Genomic DNA, 24,969 nt, shown 5'->3' with positions numbered 1-24,969 from the left:
CGGCGAACATAATCTGCGCTTTGCATTCATTATGCATCGCACAGTCCGGAGTTCTGTATATATAACGACCATATGGGGTATAGTTCACATTTTTGGGACAGGCTTTAAAGCCATCGAGTGACCAATTGTTGGGTTGGAAAAACAGGAAAACGCACATGTCATTTTCCGCTTTACAACGACACCGGAACGACGGCAATTGCTGCTCCACCTGCCGACAGCCGACAGGCGACAGGCGGCTTTTAATTAACCTAATTGGAGCAGATGGAGAGGCGCTTCAAGCCTGCGAGTTAAAGTCACAGCAGGACGAAGGTTTTGTTTATTTTTTGTGGACAGGACATGTTAAGCTGCTTTCCCCGGGAATAGGAAAAATGTTGCCAGGCAGCGCACATCCCGTGGCATCTCAATTCATTTCGCTCGCTGAAATATTTACGGGAATTACTTTCGTTCAGCAAATTCCCCGTAAAGACAAACAGCGAACAGCAGTGAGTGCTGCAAGTACTCGTAATGTCCTCGTGTTCGATATCAAAGTGAATTCCATGGAGTCCTGAGTGAAATTATTCACTCCCTGCCTCCACGCCCCTTCGCTCGACTAGAAACATCAATCCAAAGAGCTCAAGAGGTTCGAGGGTGTGGCGGCAACTTAATTATACTTTTTCCAATTCGTTGCTCTGGCAAGGGAAATGATGAGCCAGAAAACGAAATGAATCTGCTTGCATATGTTTTGAGTTTGCCATTAAAAATTAATATTGAACGCTGTGCAAACTGTAAACGTTCTGGCTTAGTGTACACCCATATCCTGTGTCTCCTTGGTGACTGTCACTAAGCTCCCGGAATGATACGGGTTTCAGGACGACGGAGTCTGAGGGAGAGTAACAATTTATGCAGCTTCTCTGACCGGATTGATGGAGTTGCAGGCAGTTTGAAATTAATTTAGTATGTATAAACTTGTCAGGATATTCATTCGTAAGGGGCTGCTGGCCGGCTCATGTCTCTCTGTGCCGGGATTCAATTTCAATTTGGCATTCAGGCGTAAACTTGAAAAGTCTGTGATTTATTGTACGTATAAGAAGATTTACTTTCAATCTTTCACCCCACCTGCCTCCACCATAATCTCTATTCTATATGCTACTTGTCCCTGTCAAGGTGATTGTACTGGAAGAAAACTGAATTTAAATCTTAGAATTTTATTATTAATCAATTATTATTAGTTTAGAATTCTTGAGGGAGTAATTAGGTGTTTTAAAAATATTTTACAAAAGTCCTTTATGTTTGTCTCTTTTATGTAAGAAAATATTTTAGAAACCTTGGAGTTCCTTCCTGCAACTAGTATATTTTTCTTCAGTGTACATATGTGTGTTTTTAAGCGTGCCTGAGAATCGCCTTTCATCGGTCTTTCAGTCGTTGGACTGGGGATTAAAGTGTAAGGTGTAACCCGAACCGAACCGTACCAAGGCGAGGCGAATCCTTGACTTGTGCTTTGAGAAGGGTCTGGCTCTTGGTCTTATCCGCATTCAATTAATTGCAGGAACAGGAGCAGAATCAGGAGCAAGGACAGGAGCCGGGACAGGAGCCGGGACAGGAGCCGGGACAGGAGCCGGGACAGGAGCAGGGACTGGACATTTCGGCAACACTTACCCCATCCGGAATGCACTTGGGCGTGGCTGAGGCACTCGGCGAACAGAACTCCCGCAGCACATCCTGCAGCTTGCGCGTGGAATCTGCAAGGAGAGGAGACAGCTTAGACAGGTAAGACTAGGAGCTAAAACTGAGATCTGAGAGAGGTGAAATGGAGCCCTAATCCATATGTATCCACTCCAGGTGAGCTGTGTAAGTTGGGGGATTATGCAAAGTTCCATTTGGCTGAGGACACACGTCAATTGCTCGACTGGCGCCACCTGAATCGACGTCTTAAGTGGACAGGTGCTTGGCCCAGGTGCCGCGCGTGGGTGGTGCAGCGCAGTGGGGATAATTAACTAATGGAAAACAAGCGGGTTGTGTAACTGTAAGTGGTAAGTGTCGGTGAATGACTGGCCGGGATGAGTTGGCCGACATGCCGCAACAAATGCTTGAAATAAACTCCACGGGGAGCTCAGCCTGAAATGTTTTCAGCCCGGCAGAGTTTTATTAACCTAATGAGAGCTTGTGTGTCCGGGTTCGTGTCGGTGCCACCGCAATTGTGCAGAGTGTCTGCACCTGAAAGGCTTCTGGGTCCTGTTGCAGTTGCAGCCCCGTTCCCTGGCAATGGCAGCGGCGGCATCTGCTGCTGACACTTTTGATGGCTCTCGCTTGGAGCGGCACCGCAGACTAAAAACAGTTTAACCGCACTCTAATAAGCACCTGTAGTCGCCGCACCCATATATCCGGAGCCACGCCAGGAGCCAGGACTCAGCGTGATGCAGGACCTCTTGAAGTTACAGGAGAGCTATTTATATATAATTAAAATCCTTCATCGGAAAAGTTATAGTTTATGGGTAACCCAGACTGGTTTTAAATGGTCTAATTTGATGAAAATATTAATATATCGTTTCTATATCGATTATAAATCGATGATACAATTATTATATGTCCTATAATTTATATATAATCGGACCAATAATAGAAAAAGAGAAACATCTAAATGAATTGATATTTTTGGATATGATAAAACCATTAATAACCTTAAATTTTATATTTCACGATATTTAAAAATGTTATATATAAAATATTTTCATTATATAATAGTTTTAAGAACATAAAGATCGGGAATAAAATATTAAAAATTAAAAAAAAAAAAAAGAACTAAAACCTAATTTGTAAACGTTACTTCTGTCGTTCTTGAGGATATACTTTGTTCTTTGTGACGTTTTAAGTTTTAAGGCTCTCAAACGGAGTTTCTTTTTGAATTCACAACGAATTTAAAGCTGCTGGCAGCACACCTTTGAAATGGTCCAAGCTCGTTTCCATGACTCACTGAGTGTGTGTGTGTTCTTTGAAATATCCCATAATCTATAAGCTCAACATTCGCATTTTCCGTTCGTGTACGAGTAATTCCCTCCACAGGCAGCTAGCCGGGATAAGGTGGGTGAAGTGCTCACCCAAAGGTAAACTACTTTGCCATGTCAAACAGCTTTGCTGCAGCGAAGACTGCAAACAGTGTCAGACATACTCGTAGCTCGTAGCTCGTATCTCGGCTCTGTGGATGAGATGTGTGCGTGTGGATAGGTAGGTGCCTGAGGAATAGCTCTTTAAGATGCGCTGCTTACAGTAAGCTGCAGCTGCCATGAGGAATATACCTCAAATGCAGCAAATGATGTGCCAGCTAAGCAAAAATGTAAATGAAGCCGAGATGGCAGTGAAGTGAAACGTCATAAGGTTTTATATGGATGAAATAAAAACGGGATATATATATTTAGAAGAATCCTGCCTAGGTTAAATATGTATTCTGGATGGGTACTATAAAGTGTGAGCTTTGAACTGAAATGAAATATAATACCAATATTTGTTTGCAACATTTATCTGTAATTATTTAACTTTATTTAAAAATCTACATCCAGGAAGTTAATTTCTTTAACTCTGCAAAGGTAGTGTACACAAAACCTCAATTTAAAACAATGCAAAATGATTGATTGCGTAACATGATTGCTTTAACAACAGCATGCAATTAAAAATGTTGGTCGAATACGACGAGAAAGCATTTTAATTGGCTTTCCGTCAGGGCCATAAAAATGTGTAAAAGGCCAAATTAAGGGCGCCCGGCTGATTGGCCATGATTTGCATTCGCATTTCCCATTCTCTGTCTGTCTCTCTCTCGTGGGTTTGATTAGTGCAATTTGATTTACTGCTTTTCACTTACATGAGGCCAACTCCTGCAGCTGCAAAAACTCGCGCGGCGACAATTTATCCCATTTCGGTGCTGCGATGCCAATATTCATTTTGCCTGAAAGTATGCAATACATAACAAATGGTGACAAATTGTAATTTCCATCATAACGCATAATTTATTGCTTTCTGTATTTTGCATTTGCATTTGCATTTCACATTTCCCATCCCTTGAATTTGCATTACATTTGCATCGCCATGCAAGTGCAGGCCATCGTTTCAGCGCCCACAAGCCCAAACAAGGCATCCCCCCAGAACTACGTGGGTCCTGCGGACGTGCCTTTGGAATCGGGAATCAATATATTTGGAGTGTGCGTTGAAACCGAAATTGCTTAAAAATGTTATCTCCCATTTATCCCCCGCATTTAATCTCTCAGCCCGCAGCCCTTCACACATTCTCGCCTGGCAACCCAAAATTCTGGCTGATATTTTTGGCCATCGTCAAGTAGCCATCGGTCAGAGTGGGTGTGTGTGTATGTGTTGTCCTGCGGTGTCTGTCCAAAACAGAAGAGCACAAGATAACATGGATTGGAGCAGTTTCCTTCCGGTACTAACATTAATTTTAAATTTCCAAGAATTAAACTTGGCCAATTACAGGGAATCTATTTGAGGCTATTCTACTTAATGGAATGTAATTGGGGAAGAAATATTGAATTTATAGGGATATAAGAAGCCCTTTAAAGTATTTAAAATGCTTAAAATGTCAAAACGCACAAAATTAAAAAGATAAAGACTACATTTGGAATTTTAAATAATTTATCCCATGGTCTTAGACACATTTCTTAAAGGGATTCTAATAACATAGTAATTTTGAATTAAATTAGGACTAAATTTGATACTTTAAAATCTATATTCCACATTTTTAGACATATTTTTAAGGGTTTAAAAAAAGACCCAGCTATTTTCGAAGCATCCTAGAATATAAATTCTTTTATCAAAATTACTATTTTTATAATAAATATTAATTAGTATTTATGGATAATAAAATCAAGAATTTCCCATAAATATAAACCCACTTGAATATTTTTATAATGTGCAATTCAAAGAGTCTAGAAAAATATGAGTATGCCACAGTGAGAATTACTAAATGGAATGGGCGCAGTGCCTCTTGGCCAATTTTAGTTTGCTCCATCTGTTAGCCTAAAACACACACAACAAGTATACATTTAGTCGAGTGTGTGTGTGTGTGGGGTGTGTCGTCTGCCGTTTGACACGTCATTAGTGGCATCACCAGCGACATCATCATCATCATTATATGGCTAATCAATGGCATAATTTCCCCGCGGATTCTCTGTCACAGTTGTGACGTCACACGACTTGATGGCATTTTCAAAGCACACACACAATCAAACGCCCACGCACACTCACTTAGAGGTATGTGTCAGCGACAGACAGACAAACATATATGTATATATATGCACACATGTGTGATGGATAGAGAAGGGAAAATCGTATTTAATATATATGTATGTATATATAGACATTTGTTGGCTTGGCTTTTCTGTGTTCTCAATTCGCATGGCGTTTATTTTTACTCTCCGGCCATTTAGCGTTTTATTTATTCATTTCACAAATCTTTCTCTAAAGCTTTTGTCTTGCTGTTGTTATATTTAGATTGCTATAATCAACTGATTGACTAACTTATCATTTTATCCACTCCCCACGGCGGCACTTGACATGTAAAGTGGGAAATTTCGATATCCGTGGCTCTTTAAATCGTAAAGCATTATTAATACAGCTCCCGGTACTTCAAGTCATTATGATCAGCTCATTTGGTAGCTTCCATTGAATAATCGGGATAATAAACTAATGAAAATGCAAATGAATACAGGCGTGTATAAAAAAAGTACAGATAAATAGTGCAGCATACAGGGCGTATGCGCAATCTGAATGTTGATTGCGTCGTTAATGTAGGGATATATATGAGTCTCTGAGTGTGTGTGTGTGTTTGTGCGAGTGTTTTTAAGGCATCATCATAAAATTCGCATTCAGGGAAGCTGGATATCCGCTTGCTTTCTGCTCGTAATGGGCCTTGGCCAACGGCAAAAACTTCAATAAATTGGCTTGGATTTCTCTGTCTTTGTTGGTCAATGGATATACGCTCGTTGCCCGTCCCTTCCTTCGTCCTTTGACATCGGAGTAAAAACAAAAAAAAAACAAGAAAAGTAAGGAAGGGCAAGGAGGTGGAGCGCCAGATGGGAGAGTTCAACGGACTCTCAAGTGCCGAACTGTGTGCTGTGCTTTTTATGCTGGCCACATAAAATATTATTAGATTATGCGACCGTTCATTCGCATACAATGAGCATCAGATTCAGCATGTTCCTTTGTCAAGACCAAAGATATATAAACTAGGGGTGTGATTTAGGGAATAAGGATTCGATATTATTAAGGAATATATCGAAAAAATCGATGATTTCGTACATTTTATATTTCGATAAATTGATTGAAAACTTTTAAGTTAAAATTCTTTTAATATACTTTATTTTCACAAAAGGATATCTTTATTTTTATGATTTCTTTAATTTAAAATGAATATTTTAAGTACATCGAGCATTCTATCGATAAGTATTCGATAAATCGTTATTTTCAGTCCATCCCTAATTCGAGCAATTCCAATTCAGCTGTCCTTTTACGAGACAAGAAACACACGAATATATGCCTGTATATTGGCCCTCTTATTGTTTTAGCCCAAACAAAATTGCCATAAAATCTAGAACATAAATGTCCGACACAGAACAATTTTCCCTTCTTTTTATGCTTAAAATTGGCTCGCCAAAATGATTATACTTCAACAGGCCCAGACCTCTATCTCTTGGTGTCTTTGGGTCCGGCAATAATAAAAGTAAATCAAATAAAACAGCGGCAGCATATTGCGATTTTTTATGGCCTTTAGCTTTGTGGCCCTGTTTAATGGTCGCCGCACTCTGATCGCGGGCCTGAAAAAAAAGATTATTATTTTCCCAGCACATCAATAACCATTTCATATATTTTTTTTAAATTAGCCCACTTCATGGTTTCCTTTGAATTGTAATTAGTTAAACAAGATTTATGCTTTTTTGAATTACCCAATCAGAGAGAGAAGCTTTTTATAAATGTTGGGGGGAAATATTGTGGCATGTTTATTGACAAAATGGAAAATAAACTATGGATTTATGGGTATAATCGTGCAAGCAAATACAGATTGCATTAATAATTTACAAGAACATGCATTAATGCCAATAAAATGCATTAAATCCATTATAATAATAATCCATTAAACCAGTTTATTTTTTCTATTTAATAACGAGTTTTTTTAATTAAATTAAACATATTTATTGATGGGGGACACTGGCTACTCATTTTCACAATTTTTTCTTCTTAGCCCGGAAACCTATTAAGCAAATGTAGTAAAAACTATGAATATATATAAAGTAATTACCTTGAAATTATTAAAAAAAATAACACCTAGATTTAACAGAAATTCCCACCATTATTAGCACTCAACAAATTGCCTGGGGTACTTAACAATTAAATTCCATTCCTTTGATGATTGAGAGGCTTTTCAGTCGTGAATGATTAAAGGGGCCCGTGCGGCACACAAGTGGGCACTAAATAAATGATTGTAAATCAATTGATGTCAGGACATAAATAATTCATTTAGCTGCAAACGCCGCCAGGACCAAACTCATCGCCAGGCACCGGCTTAATTTAACTTTTAAATGCATATGCAAGCGGATAATGTCCCAGTGCAAACAAAGTAAAAATCGCATAGCGCTTTAATTAACGTTCCTGATTTGATCAGCAAAAAGAAATCCATCGAGCACAAGCCATGCATAAATTCGTATATATTTTCAATCGATTGAACCGCCTCCGTCTCCCTGCGAACATGTGTGTCCTTACTGACTATGAATGCCACCAAAACGAAAGCGTGAATCCGCAACGAGTGTTTGCTTTTATGAAATTGACATTATTGTTTATCTGATGCGTGGGCTGTGGGCTCCGGCAACGGTAAAAGCGTCGCATTGTTTTCGCTTAACAAACACCGAATAATACAAAAAAAAAAAAAACAAAAGTAAAAAAGCAAACTGCAAGATTGTCAATAAGCATTGCACACAATTCATTCATTCACTTGCTCCTGTTTTATTTTATTTCATTTTTTACCCCAATGCACAGCAGCCAGTCAGCCAGCCGGAGGCTATCTGGATCCTGTCAGCGACAATACTCATATATCACGGAGTTATCCCGCACATTTTGGGGCCAAAAAGGTCGCCAGCCATGCAAAGAAAACTAATTTGCCTTTCATATCGGGGGTTATCACCCGTTTTTATGGGTACATATTTACATGCTGGAATATTCATTGCGTTTACCCCTCAGAACAAAGGTTAAGCGGTTGAATTCTTGATAACTTTACTGAGTTTTAGTTGTCAAAACGCGCTTAGTCCTTTTGTAATTAAACAAGTACAATCCTTGAAGCTTTAATTAACAAAGAAATACATTTTTCCAAAGAAAGTTTAATTTGAAAAGACAATTTTAATTATTTATATCAGTTTAAAATAAAACTGATATTAGCTTTAATACTTGTAAAATATATAAAATAATTAATTATTCACCCCTATTAAAGTCTGAATTATTAAAAATAAAACCAAGTTAGCTTTAAAAAGAAGATTATATATGAGCAGGCGTAAAAGATACGATAATTCCGAGTTTAATCCCTTTGTTTTCTGACCGCTTTAAACAAAGTTGCTAGCATACTTTTTGGGGGGCATGGGTGAACGGACCTGCAGGGCTTAGGGCCATGTTGCATGCGGCATGTGGCACACACGCACACCATTCCACATGGACTTGGGTGTGCGGAGCATGCCTCCGCTCGCTAAACGGCTTAAACTCCGCCATAAACTGTCAGTTTAGCACGCCGATGTCGATGGTCGATACAAGTTTTAACACTTGGAAAAATAAAAAGGACTGCATTTTGAAAGAATGTCTCATTAGGTTCATAATTTAAAAGAGTTTAGTATAGTTCAAGACCAACTTTAGTGTCTAGTTTCTTTAGAAAGCTGAGTTTTTGGTTTGGTTTCAAAGGAAATGATTATGAAAATACATAAATTAACATTTATAAAGTTTCCAAACAACAAAAATATGATTAAAATGTTTCTTAATTTTATTTAAAAAAAAGTTTCCCTATAGCTCCATCTTTTTTCTCAGTGCCTCGACCGAGTCCTAGCGGCAAATGTCACGGAGGACAGGCCCCGCGGAATCGAACTGCACTCGGTAGGTGGGACCGGACATGTGCTGCACTAAATAAAATACGGAACAGAAAAAACACGCAGAAATACCGCAGCGCGGAGTGAGGAGTCGGGTCCGGGTGCAGACCAGGCATGGAGGCCATAGGGAAGCCCTAGAGCAATTAAAAGTATGGATATATGGGGAGGGCGCGGCTGTGGAACACAAAATGCAATTGTGTTTCCGCTGACTTTGACGCGGTGCTGGCCACGAATGTCTGTTGCAGATATACAGGGACTCCGGGCCATGACAAAGTGCTATAGCTTTAGAGGTCTTCATAAGAGAATTTATACTTTTTTTTCACAAGTTAGTAAAGAATAAACCCTGTATATTCTTCACTTGTTTTCCAAGTTTATTTTGATGTTAGGTTACTCTTGAAGACTCTTATTTTTCGTATCCTAGGAAGCAGTCCTGGACGGACCACCGGAAGCGCGTTTTAAGTCGCGTCGCTTTTCCCTTTTTGTGGCTTTGTGCGGCACACTTCCGCTTGTCAGCTGGGCTGGGAACTGATGGGAAAGGATGGCCACAGAAGGGCGAACGGCGAATGGCGAAAAGCTCGCTGTCATTGTTATTTCGCCAGGCTAAGGACGACTGTATTTGCTCGGCAGCTCTATAGTTCCATAGTTCCCATGGCTGTAGCTCCTTTATCAAATGCTGGTCATGCACAATCAGCTGCGCGACTGGAGACGCCGCTAACAACAAAGGAGGATGACAACTGTTTCTAGAGAGGAGAATGAGTCTGAGGCAGACGTGGTAGAGGAGGAGGAGGCAGACGGTGGTACGCCTTTGTGACAGCAATTGAATCAAATTTATTGTCTGCATCCGATGCCATGCAGTTTCCACTCAACGTCGCAGCCCCATTGTCAGCTTGGCATGTAATGTCACGTCCTGTTTTTACGAGGATCAAGTGCACAAAGTATGACGCCTGAGCGGTTGGAAATGAAAAAATTAAATATAAATGAGATTTGAGCGTGGATTTGGCTCTAAGCTTTCAGCCAACACTTGAACGATAAAAAAAAATGTCAATAGCCCCCGGCAAGTGGCAATAGAAATATTGTTGAAAAGAAAAATAATCAAAAGGCGTGGCCCATCAATTCATAATGGATGCAAGAATTGGTAAAAGAAGTTTATAAATTTGTCGTTTCAATATATACCCTGTGACAAAATGGGTTTTTTAGAATTTGAGGTTTCTAAAAAATAAATATATATATATAAATATATATATATATATATATATTTGGCTGGCCAAAGTTAGCTTTCTTTCTTGTTTAATATTATTTTTTACGTTACTCCTCCTACCATTTAAATTGTTTATTTATTTACGTAACATCTTTAATGATTTAATTCTCAAACCATCAAACATTAATCTATACCTGATATAACCTCCCATTCAATGCGATTTTAAAGCCTGGCTCCCCTCAATTTGCCTTTGTTTGCCTTCAGTTTTCATGGCGCTGGTCATGAAAAATGTTTTTTCGTTTTTCCTGACCAGCTTTTCCGCTGCCAGAAAACACTTCTACTGATACAGACATTCCGCTCTTTGTATTTCTGCGCGATTTAATTGCTGTTAATTGGGCAGCTAAACAGTTGATGTTACTTTGTTTTATTGCGATGGTGGCAAAAAGGGGGTGGAACTGAGGGCTTTTCCTGCAAAATGAACGGGCAAGGGGCAAACTTTTAATTTTATTTACGCCAAAAGACCGGCAAGTACGTGCCGTGAATGCGTAATTAATGCTCGAAAATGTTTTATGCCAAAAATAACTCCGGCTACAAAGTCTCCCATAAAGAGCAGGCAGGCAGGCAGGGAGGCAGGACCGAGAGGGAAGCCTGCGAAAATTCGCCAGGATGCCGACCCATAATCATAAACGTAGGCACCATAACTGAACGAACTCCTGACCCCCACTTGAACCCATTTTCAACGCGGTTTCTTGATGTCATTCGCGACAGAGGGAGAATTTTATGAAAACTGTGGCTACTAAAATATTGTTAAATGTGGTTTAAATGAAAATTAACACATTTTTAAATCACAAAAAAAGAATATATACAGATTAAAAATCAATTAAAAGTGTGTCTAAAAGTATGCAACAAGTTGGGTTTTATAAATACATTTTATAAATACATTTCTATATCAAGCAATTTTTTAGTTCAATAAATTATTTTATAAAGCTGTAAATAAATAGTTTTCCATACCCCGTTTTCTTAATTTTCTTGTATAAAATCTTTTTTCCTTTTAGAAACCAGTTTTTCTCCCAGTGCCTTGATGTGCTAAAATACATTTCCGCTTGCTTTTTTCTGGAGAGATTTCCATTTTGCGTACGCGTCTTCTGACTTTTCACTTTGATCGACGGACCGGACAGCCTTCGAGGAAAATTGATGACGCCACATCCCGCACACCTCTGTCCTCCTCTACGTTTCCCACCATTCATCCATCCATTTTCATTCCCATTTTCCCGCCACCCCACTCACTTACTCCGCCGCACGAAGCAATGTAAGCAAGGGAGGTGTGTTCATGTTCATGTGGTGCTGAAAATAATTTCTTGAACAATAAAAACTGTTTTGTCTTCGATAAACAGAAGCGTGCTGGAGAATGGCCGTGCATGCCGGCGATCTATAAAAATAGACAGGCAAACAAACAAATCGATGGATGGACGGAGGGACAGACAGGCGGATAGACAGACAGCCAGACAGACGGACAGACGGACAGTCGCTTCTTTCGGCACATATAAAAATACGAAATGATCTTATGGCTGACCTTATACATTTGCAGAGCACCTGTCCGAGCAACCTGTGCAATCCGGCGGCAGCTTGGCCACCAGAGATGCCAGTTTGGAGAGATTCCTGAGATTTATGAATAGGTTTTGGGAAATATTTTATCTTTTAGTATACTTAACATGACTTAAGGCTTCAAATAATAATTATAATACCACAACAAATACATATTTTATTTATAATTTAACATCTTAATATCTTCAGATGCTAAGACTAATTCTAACAAAACCCAAAACTAAAGATTTCCTCATTCATTTTTCAGGTAAAAATTAGATTTCTTGAAGCATCCCTCACGTGACAAAGGAAAACCCCTCTCGGCGGGGACAGGAGGAAAAGCGATTTGATTGAATTGCCACAATTAGAAAGATTTCCAGATTTGCGCTCGCCTTGCTTGAGTTTGTTTTGGATGCGGTTTTAGCCGCTTCCCGAACTCGTGGATGTTTACACGGATGCTGCTCTCCTCTCCACAGCTCCTCCGCTGACCAGCCTCAGTGGTTAAATGTTTGATGAACTGAAGTGGAAATTTTGCACTAGCCTAGGAACGGAAAGTGCAGGAAGGAGATCAAGTGGAGGAGGGAGCAGGTCGAGGGTCGGGTTCGGGTCCTTCAAGCGGAAGTTTGCCATGTTTTTCTTTTTTAACTGTGTGTGCTTCCTGGAGATATTTAAGCCGGACCACGCCCCTCTGGCCAGTGTCGGTGACGGATGAGAAATAGCAGCACTTCCTAGGCCAAATCGATTCGGATTTGGATTCGTTTTTGGCCTGCAGCAATACCCGCACTTACAACACACAAACTAAAATAGCAAACGCTTTTTGGCTGCCCCAAATTACACACGCACACACACACAGGGAGTATAAATCTGTGCGGTATCTCGTAACGGAGGGGATGCACTGAGAGAAATAAGGGTAAAAGAATGCTTGAACTGAGAATGTTTGTATTTAGGAGAAAAAAATTTAAGGTTTGACTTTAAATTCTTCAAGAGCTTTCATTTTAGACAAAGGTTAAAGGTTTTTTTTTTATATTCTTGGTATTTTTCTATAAAGAATGATTGATGTGACATTTTTAAAGGACATTTTCTATGGTAGAAAAGGTAAAGATGTCAAATTTTAGCACGAGTTTCCTTTTATGATTCCGGAAAGCATTTAGAAATCAGTCTTAAGCCCTAACATGGCATAAGACAGACTTTAAAGAAATGTATATTGTATGTAGCTAAGCCTTTAAAAATGTTTTAAAAATCCAAGAGAAACAAAAAATTATTTTGTTTTATTCAATATTTATCTTTTGTTTTTAGTATGAAAGTATTAAAATGGATTTCATAAAACAAAATGTTAGTTATAGGAAGTCAACCCTTGCCCCATCCACAAATCCCCTTTATCTCAGCCCTATCGTAGATGTTTTTTTTTCAGTGTACCATACAGCATATAGCACTCAGCACCCAGCACCCGTTCGGCCTCTGACGTCAGAGCCCCTTTCGACCGCAGCGAAAATGGCCATTGAAATGTTGACGTCGATGGCGTTGCGAGTAACGGATTTGTCTCTGCGATTGCCTTGCCTTGTTATTGTTTAACACACACAGATACTCACAGCTGCGAGAGTGTAAGTGCTTATGCGGTTTATTGACTGTATGTGTGTGTGTTCGAGTGTGTATTTGCTTTTGGCCAAAACCAAAGATAGATGAAAAATTGATTGTGCTTCACCTCAACATTTTGGCAAGCTGAAAAAATACGTCCCAACCATAGCTCACTTCATGTGTGTGTCAATTAAGGATGTGGCTTTAGTCTCTTGGTGAGTGCACAATGCAATGCACTTTATCTGATCTGAAGATGATGGTGATTCCTTCATCATCGTTATCCTTCGCGACGCCTGAAAGTAAGCTGGCTAAGCCACGCAACTCAACTCAATTCAACTCAACTGGAAATGCGTTGCCCCGGGTGACAGTTGGCCAATATGGAGATGGAATGCCTGACACATGTAACAAATTTGCAGCACTCGAGACTCGAATAAATCAAAGACATGACAAAATATTGAAGGCATTTTGTCGCTTAATTGGAGTGCCACGCGTTGGCATAGACAAAGGCAAAGAAAAAGAAAAAACACAAATAAAACACAAATACAAGAGCCAAAAGAAAAGGCAACTTTGACTGGCACATTTGACAGGACGAATGTGAATACCACGACGTGTATATATGTATATGGACGATTCAGTTGGAAGAACCACAGTCGTCGAACTGCCATCCTGTCAGGGGTTATCCTCGGGGAAAATAAAAGCCACATCCAGAACCAAAAATAAGTTTAATTTTCGAATTGTTTCAAGTTGAAAGAAGTATGTTTATATACTGTTCGGAATATAAATAAAAGCTTTCTGGATTTGTGCCTTAAAAAGTTTAAAAAATCTGTTAAATTTACTTTATTAATAGTAACAAGTTCTTTAAGCATTTGCTTAACTCTTTAAGTTGATTCAAACTTACTAAGATTTAGAATTCGCTTTGAACTAGGCTTATAAACGTTAACTAACTGATGTAAATATTTTTAAAAATCAATAAGAATCAGCAAACCCTAAATGAAATGAAGCTATCCTTTTTGTATTGAAATTTTTCTACCGCTTTCAGCGAGAAGCGTTTTGTCCCCAATTTGGTAAACACATTTCCGATGGCAGGACGATATTCTTTTCAGCACGTTAACCCTGAATGGTTGCTGCCAAAATGGACTTTGGATTAGCAGCGTCCTCGCAGGACTCCCATTCAGCAGCAGCAGCGACTCACAAAGGACCAAGAACGTCGCACACACACACACATTTATTCACGCACTCACTCACTCACATTTGTCGGGGGCTGTCAGACGCCATTATCACATATTGCCGTCACTTTGTGCGCGCCGCTGTATTTGTGACCGTAATGCGCAAATACTGGCATGCCAAAGGTCCTGGTCCTGGTCCTGGTCCGAGAACCAGTCCATAGTCGCACATATCCGCATCTGGGACATATGCAAATGGTAAATGGTAAATGGCAAATGCCGGCATTGCGGCTTATTCTGCCTTCATCCCGACAGATCCTTTTTAGGAATATCATATACCCTTCTTAGCAGGAGTTTATTTTTAGACTTTCTTAAGCATAAATATTTTATTGATCGTTTATATATTCAAGAAGCACACTTTAATTTCTTCAATTCCTTAATGATATTTCAAAGAATTATCTTTATAAGAATATAAAATTGAAAATGTTGCATGACAGCCACACCTTAAAATAATATATAGTCCTTTTTATCCCTATTTATTTTGTGGCATTTATATCCTCCTTTTGACATAGGTTCCTGGCAGCACCGAGTGGCAAATGGCAAATGGCGAATGGCAAATGCCAAGTCGGTCAAATCGTTTTCGCACATGAGCCTTATTTGCATCTCATTAACATCCGGGGCCTTTGGGGCTCCGAACAATGGCCGCCGTGGCGTCATCGGTGTCATTTCCGCTGCCATTTGCAGTCCCTTTTCCATCCCTATTACTATTCCTATTCCCATATATATATTCCCACATATATACTCCTATTTATATTGCCATTTCTATTTCCGTTTTCCAATGTCCCAGGATAATTATTGCACTAAGAATGGTGTGTGTTTTTGTGTGCGAGTGGGCCACGCCTAATGAGCATGTCCTTCTGCCTCGATACAATGATTGACATGTGATGGCTGCGGGTGTGCGCGTGTGTGTGTGTGTGTGTGTGTGGGAGGTAGTTAATGTCACATATTTTGATAAATTGTTTTACGACCATAATTTGTGCAACTTTTATCGCCTTTTTTGTAATGGCTTTCCTATTAGTGTTTTATGTGCCGTAAAAGTAGCCCCGCCACGCACAACACTACGCACAGACAGTCATCATTATGCTGATAGTTGATAGAAGTGGCAACAAAATGAAATTAAATTATTTACACGGCTCTTGGCGGGCGCCTTTTGCATTTTATGACAGCGCAAACATGCCACACTCTTATTTATTCAATATTCTGTTGAACACGCGCCCAAAATAATTTATGTTTAGCGTAACCTTTTGGGCCGCCGGCAAACAGGCACACACAAGGGTTAAAAGCCATGTCCCAGACAGATACAGATACAAATTTCACAAAGAATCAGATACACTGAGAGAAGAGGTAACAGAGATAGAGTTGGGATCTAATTAGGTTTTTTTACTTGAAAAATGAATAAATATTGAAATTGTCTGGATAGATATAAGTATTATTTTTTTATATATTATTTTCCCATTTAAACTCTCGCCAAAACAATTTCCTCTCTGTGTGGCCGATTTAGATAGGGAAATAATGTTATTCGGGACTGGGGACTGTTTACATTTTGATGAGCATCAGCCAGCCTTCGCCCGTAAGAAGCCATGGCGTATTATTTGACTATTTATACGTGTTTACATACCTGCTGCTGATGCTTCTTCCGCGCGGATCTTCAATAGAGAGGGACGACGAGTCGGGGCAGCGAGCCGGAAAGAGACGGGACAATGAGGCTCCTGCTCCTGCGAATGCCGATTGCGGTCTAAGTTTAGTGCATGCTGAAAAAGAATTATCAGAGAAATTATCACAGAAATTAGCAGGGAAATTAGGAGAAGAATTAGCAGGCAAATTAACACAGAATGAACACAGAAAGACCAGCGGAAGTTCGGAGGAAATCTGCTGGGCAAACACAAAGCACTGATAGCACAGTCTAAACATTCCATGTTTGCCGGGCAAACAAAGCATTCCCCGCTCGTAAATATTGTTGTTCTCGTACTCAATTGCCCTAGAGTCTCAAAATTAAACTAAGACCGAGGCTAAGGCTAAGTCTAGGGGCTTAAAGACAGGCACAGACTATGCTGGGTGTGTTAATTGAGCTGGCCAAACGAATTAAATAATTAATTCCCGACGTTTGCCTTTAATCACGGCAACCAACTCGGTGCACAAATAATAGAAATAACACAAATAACACCGTGCTGACTGACGTCGTGTTTTGTTAGCTCAGTGCTTTCTCCTGACAGAGTCCCTAACTTGTGCCAGTGTGCCTTGAAGTTGGACCCGAGTTTCTGCAATAAATTTATCTTAATATCCAAGCGATGCGGAAGTTTCGGTCGTCAGAGCGCATTTTTCACTCTAATGGAGTCAGAATCTGAGCAGGGACAACTTTTCTTCCATCTTCGCTTACAGCCACCGCAAACAAAAAGCCAAATTATGTATGTGCATAGGTGGCAGGTACAGCAAAGGGCATACAAATAGCACTGAGAAAAACAAAGAGATTACAAATCAAGATAATTCTCAAATTTATAATAGTAAAGCAGCGATTTCCCCCCCCATATAATATGTTTTTATAATAAATTTATTAAAATACTAATAAGGTTTTTAAATACAAATCTTAATCTTTGAGTAAAATTACAATTAAGCAAACCGAGAGATTGCATTTATTGCGATGGTTTTCCTTAAATGTAAATATAAAAAAATATGTAAAATTTTTAAAAATTGAAAAACATAATAAATAATAAAGTAGCCTTTCTTTTTAGCCACAACTGTACAGCCTTCTTCAGCCTCCCTGTCCCCTGGCAAAACACATGTTAAACAGAGTGAATAGTGCAAAACTTTGACATCAAAGTTTTTGTTGTTGAAATAATTTGCCATGTTGTTCAATGTGTGAAATTGAAATTATTCCGGCTCGAGAGTCTCCGACCCCCCCGGAGAGCTTGGACAAATTGAGAATGGCGTTTTAATCAAGTTTGACGGAAGTTCATTAGCAGCTTTGCCGGCGCACAGGGCGTATGCGCAATGTTTGCCATAGGAGCGTATGAGCAATGTGTGCTGCTGGCTTGGAACCAATAGTGTTAGATGCGGGAATGGCTTGGCCCACGGGGATGCCAAACTTCGATTAGCCGCACTTTGCGCCGCGATAAGTCGCTGCCATTAAATGCTCGTTAGTAGTCATTGCCATATCTGTAGTATTTTGCAAATTATCAGCCCAGCGAGCTGCTCGCTGGCATCGCTGCTCTAATCAGCGTTCGGCAAACAAAAAACTGACATGAATGAAATTTACAGAGTGCCAGCGGGAGAGAAAGAGAGAGAGAGTGAGGGATAACAGTACCTAATGCTTTTTTTCTTTCCTTTTTTTTGACGTTCTTTGGTTTATTTTGTGGTTGCCATTACACTGGTTAGCAGATTATTTTTAGCGGAATAGGAAAACTATTTCTTTTGATTTGAAACTTTTATTGTTAAATAAATATATAAATTTATCAATTCAGAGAAAGAGAACTCCGCTAAGTAATAAGTATTTCTTAGCTTTTACAATAATTAAACCAGATCATAAATTTAGTAAATTCAAATACAAAGTAAGAGCAATAGTTTTATATTCATAAGAGAAACTATTAAAATAAATATATAGTTTAAGAATTCCTCAAAAGAGATCTGTTTGCTAGTTATTAAGTTCAAATTTCAAAATTTAACTTTATTAATTGTTAGCTTTGCCCTGTAGTCTAGTGTTATTTGCTGGCTTGCGTATCTCAGTTGCGTATCGCGTATCTCACCGAGGGCCGGTGGAAATTCGAGGAAAAAGCAGGCGGGCCACGCCCCGGGGCAGAATGCTTGCCTCACTGATTTGCGTGCTGCACACACAACCACACACACAGAAGAAGACACAACAAAATAAATAAAAAGCAGACCAAGCCCCAGAGGTTGGGCGTGTGAGTCGGGCATTCGGATATTTGGGATACTTGGGGCCTGTGTCACATTTCTGTTGAGCTGTGAGCGCTCGCTATTTTTGCCATTTTGTTTGCCTTTTGCTGGCTGCGCGACGCTGCGGCTTATCACATAATTTGAATAAAGTAGCTGCAATCTTGTGTCAGTTTATCGCAAATTAGGCCAGATAAAAACATCAGCTAAACGCGGGGCAGCAACGCAACGCGACAAATTGTCTGCGGACCAAAGGATACACACGTAAAAGTTTTGGACTTTGTAAAAGTGAAAAATAAAAGCATCGAGCATACGCCGTGGTGTCTGATGCACTTTTCACCCCAATTTTGTTTGCTTTATGCTGGGAAATCGAATTATGCATGTGTGTGTGTGTGTGCACAAGGTGGAGACGAAAAATGAATGGGCATAAAATAATTGAATCACTGGCAAATTGCAGGACATGTCGCAGGTTTCAGCTCTAGTCTCCCGTATCCTGCCAGCTACTGCTGTCCTGATACGGATGCTACAGATGCTACGGATGCTACCTGATGCCACCATCGATGCTCCCTGTTTTCCGGGCGTCGGCAAATTGCTTGACACTTTTAATTATGGAAATTGACTAACGCTCCGATGGCTGCCAGGAAAATGCATGATATGGCAGCGCACGAAGGAAATGTAAAACACAAGTTAAGCAGAGCGAATCGCCTTCAATTAACTCTCTGGAAACTCTGCTGCCAGTGGCTGTGGCGTTACCATGACAGCGCCGCGCTGTTTCCATCAATTTTCCACAGTCACACCCATCTGTCGGCGGCCTGATGGCAATGAAAACAGCTAATATGGCCCATAAACAAGAATAAATCGTATTTGTTGTTTGGAATGGAATAAAATGCGTATGGAGCAGCAGTCGTTAATTTACACGGACGGGGAACGGGAACGGACAATGGCCGAAAGACGCAATCTAAATTTCCGCGAAATGCGAAAAGCGCCCAATGAACGCGTTTAATTGGAAAGCCATTTTGCTTTCTTTAGCCCAGGGAAGCTAATGAAAAGGGGAATCAAATCGAATATTCAGCGCCACACGAATTATGGCCGCTGTTCGACAATGATTGAGCACATTGCGGGAAAAATTCTTTAGAATATCGGTTCGAGGGTGGGGGTTTCCTTAAACTTTTTTTTAGTTAGCATATATAAATATTGTATACATTTCAGTTTTTCCCAAGGCAGGCCAATTTTTGAATCACAAACAGGGTTTTCCCGGGAATTCTTTGATATTCTTAATGATTTATTTGATGAACATCAGTGGGGTCACTTAATTTGTAAGCATATTTTGCAGAGGTTGTGATTTTACTGTTCTTATTATTTATTTATTAAAATGCTCTATTAAAAAAAATTATTTTTCATTATTTTGAACAAAATTACAAATAAAAACTTACTATTTGAAAGAATTATTATATGAAAAACTATTTTTAAGTCTTCATTTAAACAAAACTCTCTTTCTGAATTTTTAAAATATTTTGTTGTACATTTTTTGGATTTGTCATGTTTCTTGCTGTGCATCTTCGAGTTTACCGGATATATTTGGGAAAACATTCGCTTGTCAACAACGGGGCCATAATCGAACATGGAATGTGTACGCGATACACTCGGCACTCGATGGTAATTGCACCTCGGGATGCTTAACACGATGCACTGATGATGGCACCGCGAAATATTAAGTGTGCCGCGGGCCGCCATTATTTATTTACATATCCCCTTCCTCCGTTCCGGCGGATTCTTTATGTCATCATTCGGCGTTTTCGCTTGATGTTTACTTTTACCACCTCCCGGCCCCCAAGCGGAAAATGCTCTTTTCAGCGAATAAAATGGAATGTATTTCCCGGCCGTGTGTGTCTCTTAGGGAATTTGCATAAAAGGAAACCCGTTCGCAACACCTTCTTGTGCCTTTGGTTAATTTAGGGGCCAGACACCTTTGAGAAACACACACACACACACACACACTTAGGTCGTGGGGACTCACCTTTTCCGGCTGCCGTGGCTGGTTTTTACTGGTGGCTTCTGGCTGCCAGTTAATGCTGCAGCATGGCGAAGGTCCTGGGAAACGCTGTTCCTTTTGCCGCTGTGGCACTTTTCACTAGTAGCATATTTTTCGCTGCGCAGTTGGACGCGTGTAATTGTAATTTATTCACGCTTATTTACGGCACATGGCAAGTGCTTAACAGTTGCTGTTTACACACACTTTTTCAGTAATTTACTACGTTTTCTTTTCGTTTTCGGTAATTATTTATTCTTATTTTTTGTTTTTGGGAAATTTTTAAAGCCGTGCGAAGCACTTAAACTTTTGTTTACTTTCTGTGGTTTTATCTCTTTTTTTTTTTTTGGGTGATTTATATATATTTTTTTTTTATTATTTTAATGTTTACTACAAAAATATAGACTGTTTCCTTTCGATGAAGAAGAACTCAGGTGCGTCTGGTTCTCTTTAGTTAGTTTCTCTTTGAAGTTGCCGGCACCGTCCACTGAAACGAAGTGAAGGCTGCGGCCGTTGGGGGCTGGCTTTTATAGCCGCAGCCGCCGCAAAGAGAGGCGAGAGGCCTCACTTTCTCAATTGCTCTCTCTGTTATCAGTGGCGCAAGGTATTGCTCTTTATCAGCTGACCAGCTTTCTCTTTGGCTCTCTCTCTCGCTATCTGTGCTCTGAGTGAGTGCATTTTCTTATCAGCAGTTCTGACTGGCATCTTGTGACGTCACGGGCACCCCTTTCCCCCGCACCCTAATGTTTTCTTTGTGACTTGTGGCCATAAATTAGCAAATAACCTTTGTGCCTGGCCAGATTTCTACCTGGTTTTTGCTGTTTATTTACACTTTTCGCCATACTCCTTGGCCCCCCACCCCCACCTCCTCCTCCTCCTCCTACTTGCTGTTGTTCTTTGCCTGTTATTGCTCCTTCTATTGTTCCGTTCGTTTGTGTGTGCTTTCGTGTTGTGTTTTTGTGTTGTTGCGTTGTTTTGCTTTCGCTCTGCATTTGGCGCTCTGTTGATTTATCCGGAAATATGTTATCTCAGACGGAGCATAATTTAAATCCCAGCTGAGTTTTCCCTCCTAGCCTTCCTTGGCCGTGGAATTTAATATAAACAAATGTAAAGCAGACAAACTTTCACCGGTATCTGTATCTGTATCTTTTCTGGGCGACGCGATAAGCAGACGCCTTGAATTTTGGCCAAAACTTTGGGCATTTTCAAATTGCAAAAGTTTGGTTCTACATTATTTACGGGAAATTTAATTGCATGCGGGCTGGCTTTGTTTGCGGTTAGTTTGTTGTTACATTTGGATAAACATTAATGAGTCTGTGATAGTTTACAGAAGTGTTATTATTAATTATAATGGACTTACAAATCCTTCTGTTAGTACAACTTTAAAGCAAAACAGCTTACCCAATAAAAAATTATTAAAATTCCAATAATAAAGCTTATAAAACACAGCAAACTGCTCTTGATATTTCTCATATATTTTATGAATTATTGTTAATCCAATTTTCATTCTGAAAATGTACTAAATTGACTTCAAATCGCGAAAATATGGCGCCTCCAAATGAACCGAAATCTATTCTTTTGAGCTTGATTCCATCGTAAAAATTCCAATGAAGCGTAACGAGAAGCATATGAAGCATAGATTAAGCCGGAATCTGCGCTGAAAATTGCTTATGTACTGCCAAGAAAAATAGGAAAAGAAAAAAGAACGAGCAATTCTCACTTCCTCTAGCCCTTCCCACCGTTTTCCGGATCTACGCGCAAAAATTTGCGGCAATTTTTCTGCGCTTTACGGCAGATTGCCACTCCGGCTGGTCCTGTTCTCACATCTCTGTTCCGATGAGTCCTGCGTCCAGAGTTCTGTTTCCCACACTCACACACACACACACTCTTACACTGGCACGCACACAATCTGAAAAAACGCACACAATCGCAATCACAGCGATGGGCATGCAAAGCGTTGCCATTTTATCGTTGCCTACTTTTAGGCAGCCGCCATCAAGCTGTGCCAGAAATTGGAACTCGACCCCCCCGACTTCCTCTTCCGCTTCTCTGGTGCGCCTGCTGCTCTTGCTGCCCGCCCGCCTTTTATTTTTAGCAGTAGCATAATTTTTTATTGATTGGATTTCAGTGAAAATCACTTCCGGCGATAAATTTGTTATGCAGGCAGCGATTCCGTTCGGTTATGTCCTGACTTTCTGGCTTTCTCTCTCCTTTGACTTTCCCCCCATCAGGCAGACACTGGGTAAACTTTTCATGCTGGCGACGGAATACGAACAAGGATGACTGACATTTTACAGGAATACTCTGCTCTCGGTGTTTTGATTTATTTTATTTTATTTTTGCCCAATGTCAATCCTATATATCTGCCAACAGCCATTGCTTCTTGTGCGTCTTCTTCGAGGGGCGACTTCCGGGGGAAGTCCTTGCTTGTTCAACTCGGAATTTGTTTGTTTGGCTTTCGTTATGCCTCTGCACTAATGGCCAATGGAGTGGGTGGGGAGTTGGATTGGTGGGTGAAGGACATGGAAATGGCTACGAGTATTGACAAAGAAAATTTGCACACTGTTTGACTTACATTACGACGAGGTGGAGGCGGGCGTAAAGCGGAGAAAGCCTTTCGCCTTTGGCAAAATCAAATACAAATTACTGCAAAATGTTATCAAAAAGCCTGCCTGCTGGCGGGTAATTTAATATATCAATCGGAGCACGGTCAATGATCCCGGTCCCAATCCCAGTCCTTGTGATATCCTGGCAACCAGCAAGGGGGCTTTTACAGGATGAGCATTAACCGGCGCTCGGGCGGCGTAAAATCGTGGCAAATGAACCCACTAAAGACACGTCCATAACAACAGCTGCTGACCCAAACACGTACGTACGTGTGTATATGTGTGATGGGTTTTCCTCAAGAGAACCGTGACGTCACGGGTCCTTTGCAAAGAGTAACCCGAAGAGTCAAAAAGAGCAGGCTAGGCAGTGCGCCTGCGTTGGGCCAGGACTCGCAGGACGACTTCCGGCTAGCGCAGCGAACATATGACATCATTGAAAACAAACCCCGAGCTTTGGTAATGAAATTATGCGTTTTCCTTTTTCTTTTCTTTTTGCCTTGCCATTTTTGTCACCGCCTTGGGCCCCTTGTGTGTGTGCGTGTGTCCTGTCCTGTCGGTGTAAATAGTTTTTGGCTTCTGCTGTGGCGCCTATTCGAGCGCTGACGTCACTGCTGCCACCGCCGCTCGCTGTGCACTCGAATGTAAAATTGGCAAATAAATAGGATTTGATATTTAAGGTCCTGCAGCAAAGGAAGCCATGCGCAGACGATGGTGACATAAGACCCAGCACCAGCAGCCAAACAAAGTCCTCGGACAAAACACTGCAGTGTTGGGTCAGTTTTAGGTAGTATAACGGGGAATTAATTAAGCAGAGGTGATATAGAAATCTTTATGGTTTTTAAATTATGTTTTTTAGGGTGCAAAAAAATAGACCTGAGTTCTTAAATTTCTTAAAAATTAACTAAATTGAAATGTACAAATAATATATTTGTTTTAAGGTACTCTAAGAAATAGTTTTTGATTCAGCATATTTCTGAACTAATTTCTGCATTCCAGCTAAGGATATAGTACCTATTCCAGGAATAAACAAATAAACGAATATAGCTACAAAAAGGCTGAGAAGACAGCTCTGTCCTGGTGACCGCTGACCATTTCTTGGGGTAGCCAAAGGTGGCCAAAGGTCACCGCCACAGACAATGACATTTTGCTGGCCTAATTGAATCATGGGCACGTGCAACATTTTCCGGCTTGTGCGACTTTTCAATCACTTGCCTGTCGCGAGTCCTTAAAGCAGGCGAAACAAATTTCGCCCAAACGCACTCGCCGTCGAGTGCTCCGGCCATTTGGTTTGTTATTGTTTTATGCGCTATTACGCGCTCTCCGATGAAGAGCCCTAAGGATGCTGCATTCGCTGCACTGCCCCTCCCTTCCCCGGAGCCCTAATTTAGTGACGTCAATGGCTAAATGACTGAGTGGCTGAATGGCTGAGCACCGAAATGGCCGAATGGCTCCTTAACTGGGTGTCCCTCTTTTTATGGACACGCCTGTGCGGCGAGACGGTCGCCCATTAACTCAAAGCCTGCTTTTGGGCGCTCCTTCGAAGTGCCAGCTGGCAGTTGAAATAGCTTTAAGACTGAATGCGGTTTCCGGCATAAAACAATGTCGCCAAAGTGCCAATAGAAAGGCTACATTTTCCAGCAATAATAATTAAGGACTTTAAGAACTTTACAGGAGGTTAATCGGGATATTATATGATTCTTATATGAAATCTTAAGTAAATTGAAAGTAACTTCTTTTAAGAACCCCTATTTTTTTAGTTTTTCAGAACGCA

General features: G+C 40.4%; 1 protein-coding gene across 5 annotated transcripts in view; it reads right to left on the bottom strand.

Moving 5' to 3' along the window:
- Positions 1-21,087, bottom strand: part of Dgk (diacyl glycerol kinase 1) — a 44,233-nt gene extending 23,146 nt beyond the window's left edge. For 3 of the 5 annotated variants that reach the window (XR_011444451.1, XR_001770786.3, XM_017169698.3), the window contains exons 1-4: positions 20,581-21,087; positions 16,297-16,429; positions 3,833-3,916; positions 1,636-1,718 (exon numbers count right to left, since the gene is read on the bottom strand). Coding sequence is in view for 2 of the 5 variants with exons in the window: in XM_017169698.3 (XP_017025187.1) it covers positions 1,636-1,718; positions 3,833-3,911 (162 nt within the window). In the remaining 3 variants the exon portion in view is untranslated. The remainder of the gene's footprint in view (positions 1-1,635; positions 1,719-3,832; positions 3,917-16,296; positions 16,430-20,580) is intronic. The other 2 variants (XM_017169699.3, XM_017169700.2) reach the window with 2 other exon arrangements.
- Between the last annotated feature and the right edge of the window lie 3,882 nt (positions 21,088-24,969).

The sequence above is a fragment of the Drosophila kikkawai genome, chromosome 2R, assembly GCF_030179895.1.
Source record: "Drosophila kikkawai strain 14028-0561.14 chromosome 2R, DkikHiC1v2, whole genome shotgun sequence".
Classification (NCBI taxonomy): Eukaryota; Metazoa; Arthropoda; class Insecta; order Diptera; family Drosophilidae; genus Drosophila; species Drosophila kikkawai.
The sequence above is the reverse complement of the archived record's forward strand: the minus strand, read 5'-3'. Positions and strand labels throughout refer to the sequence as shown.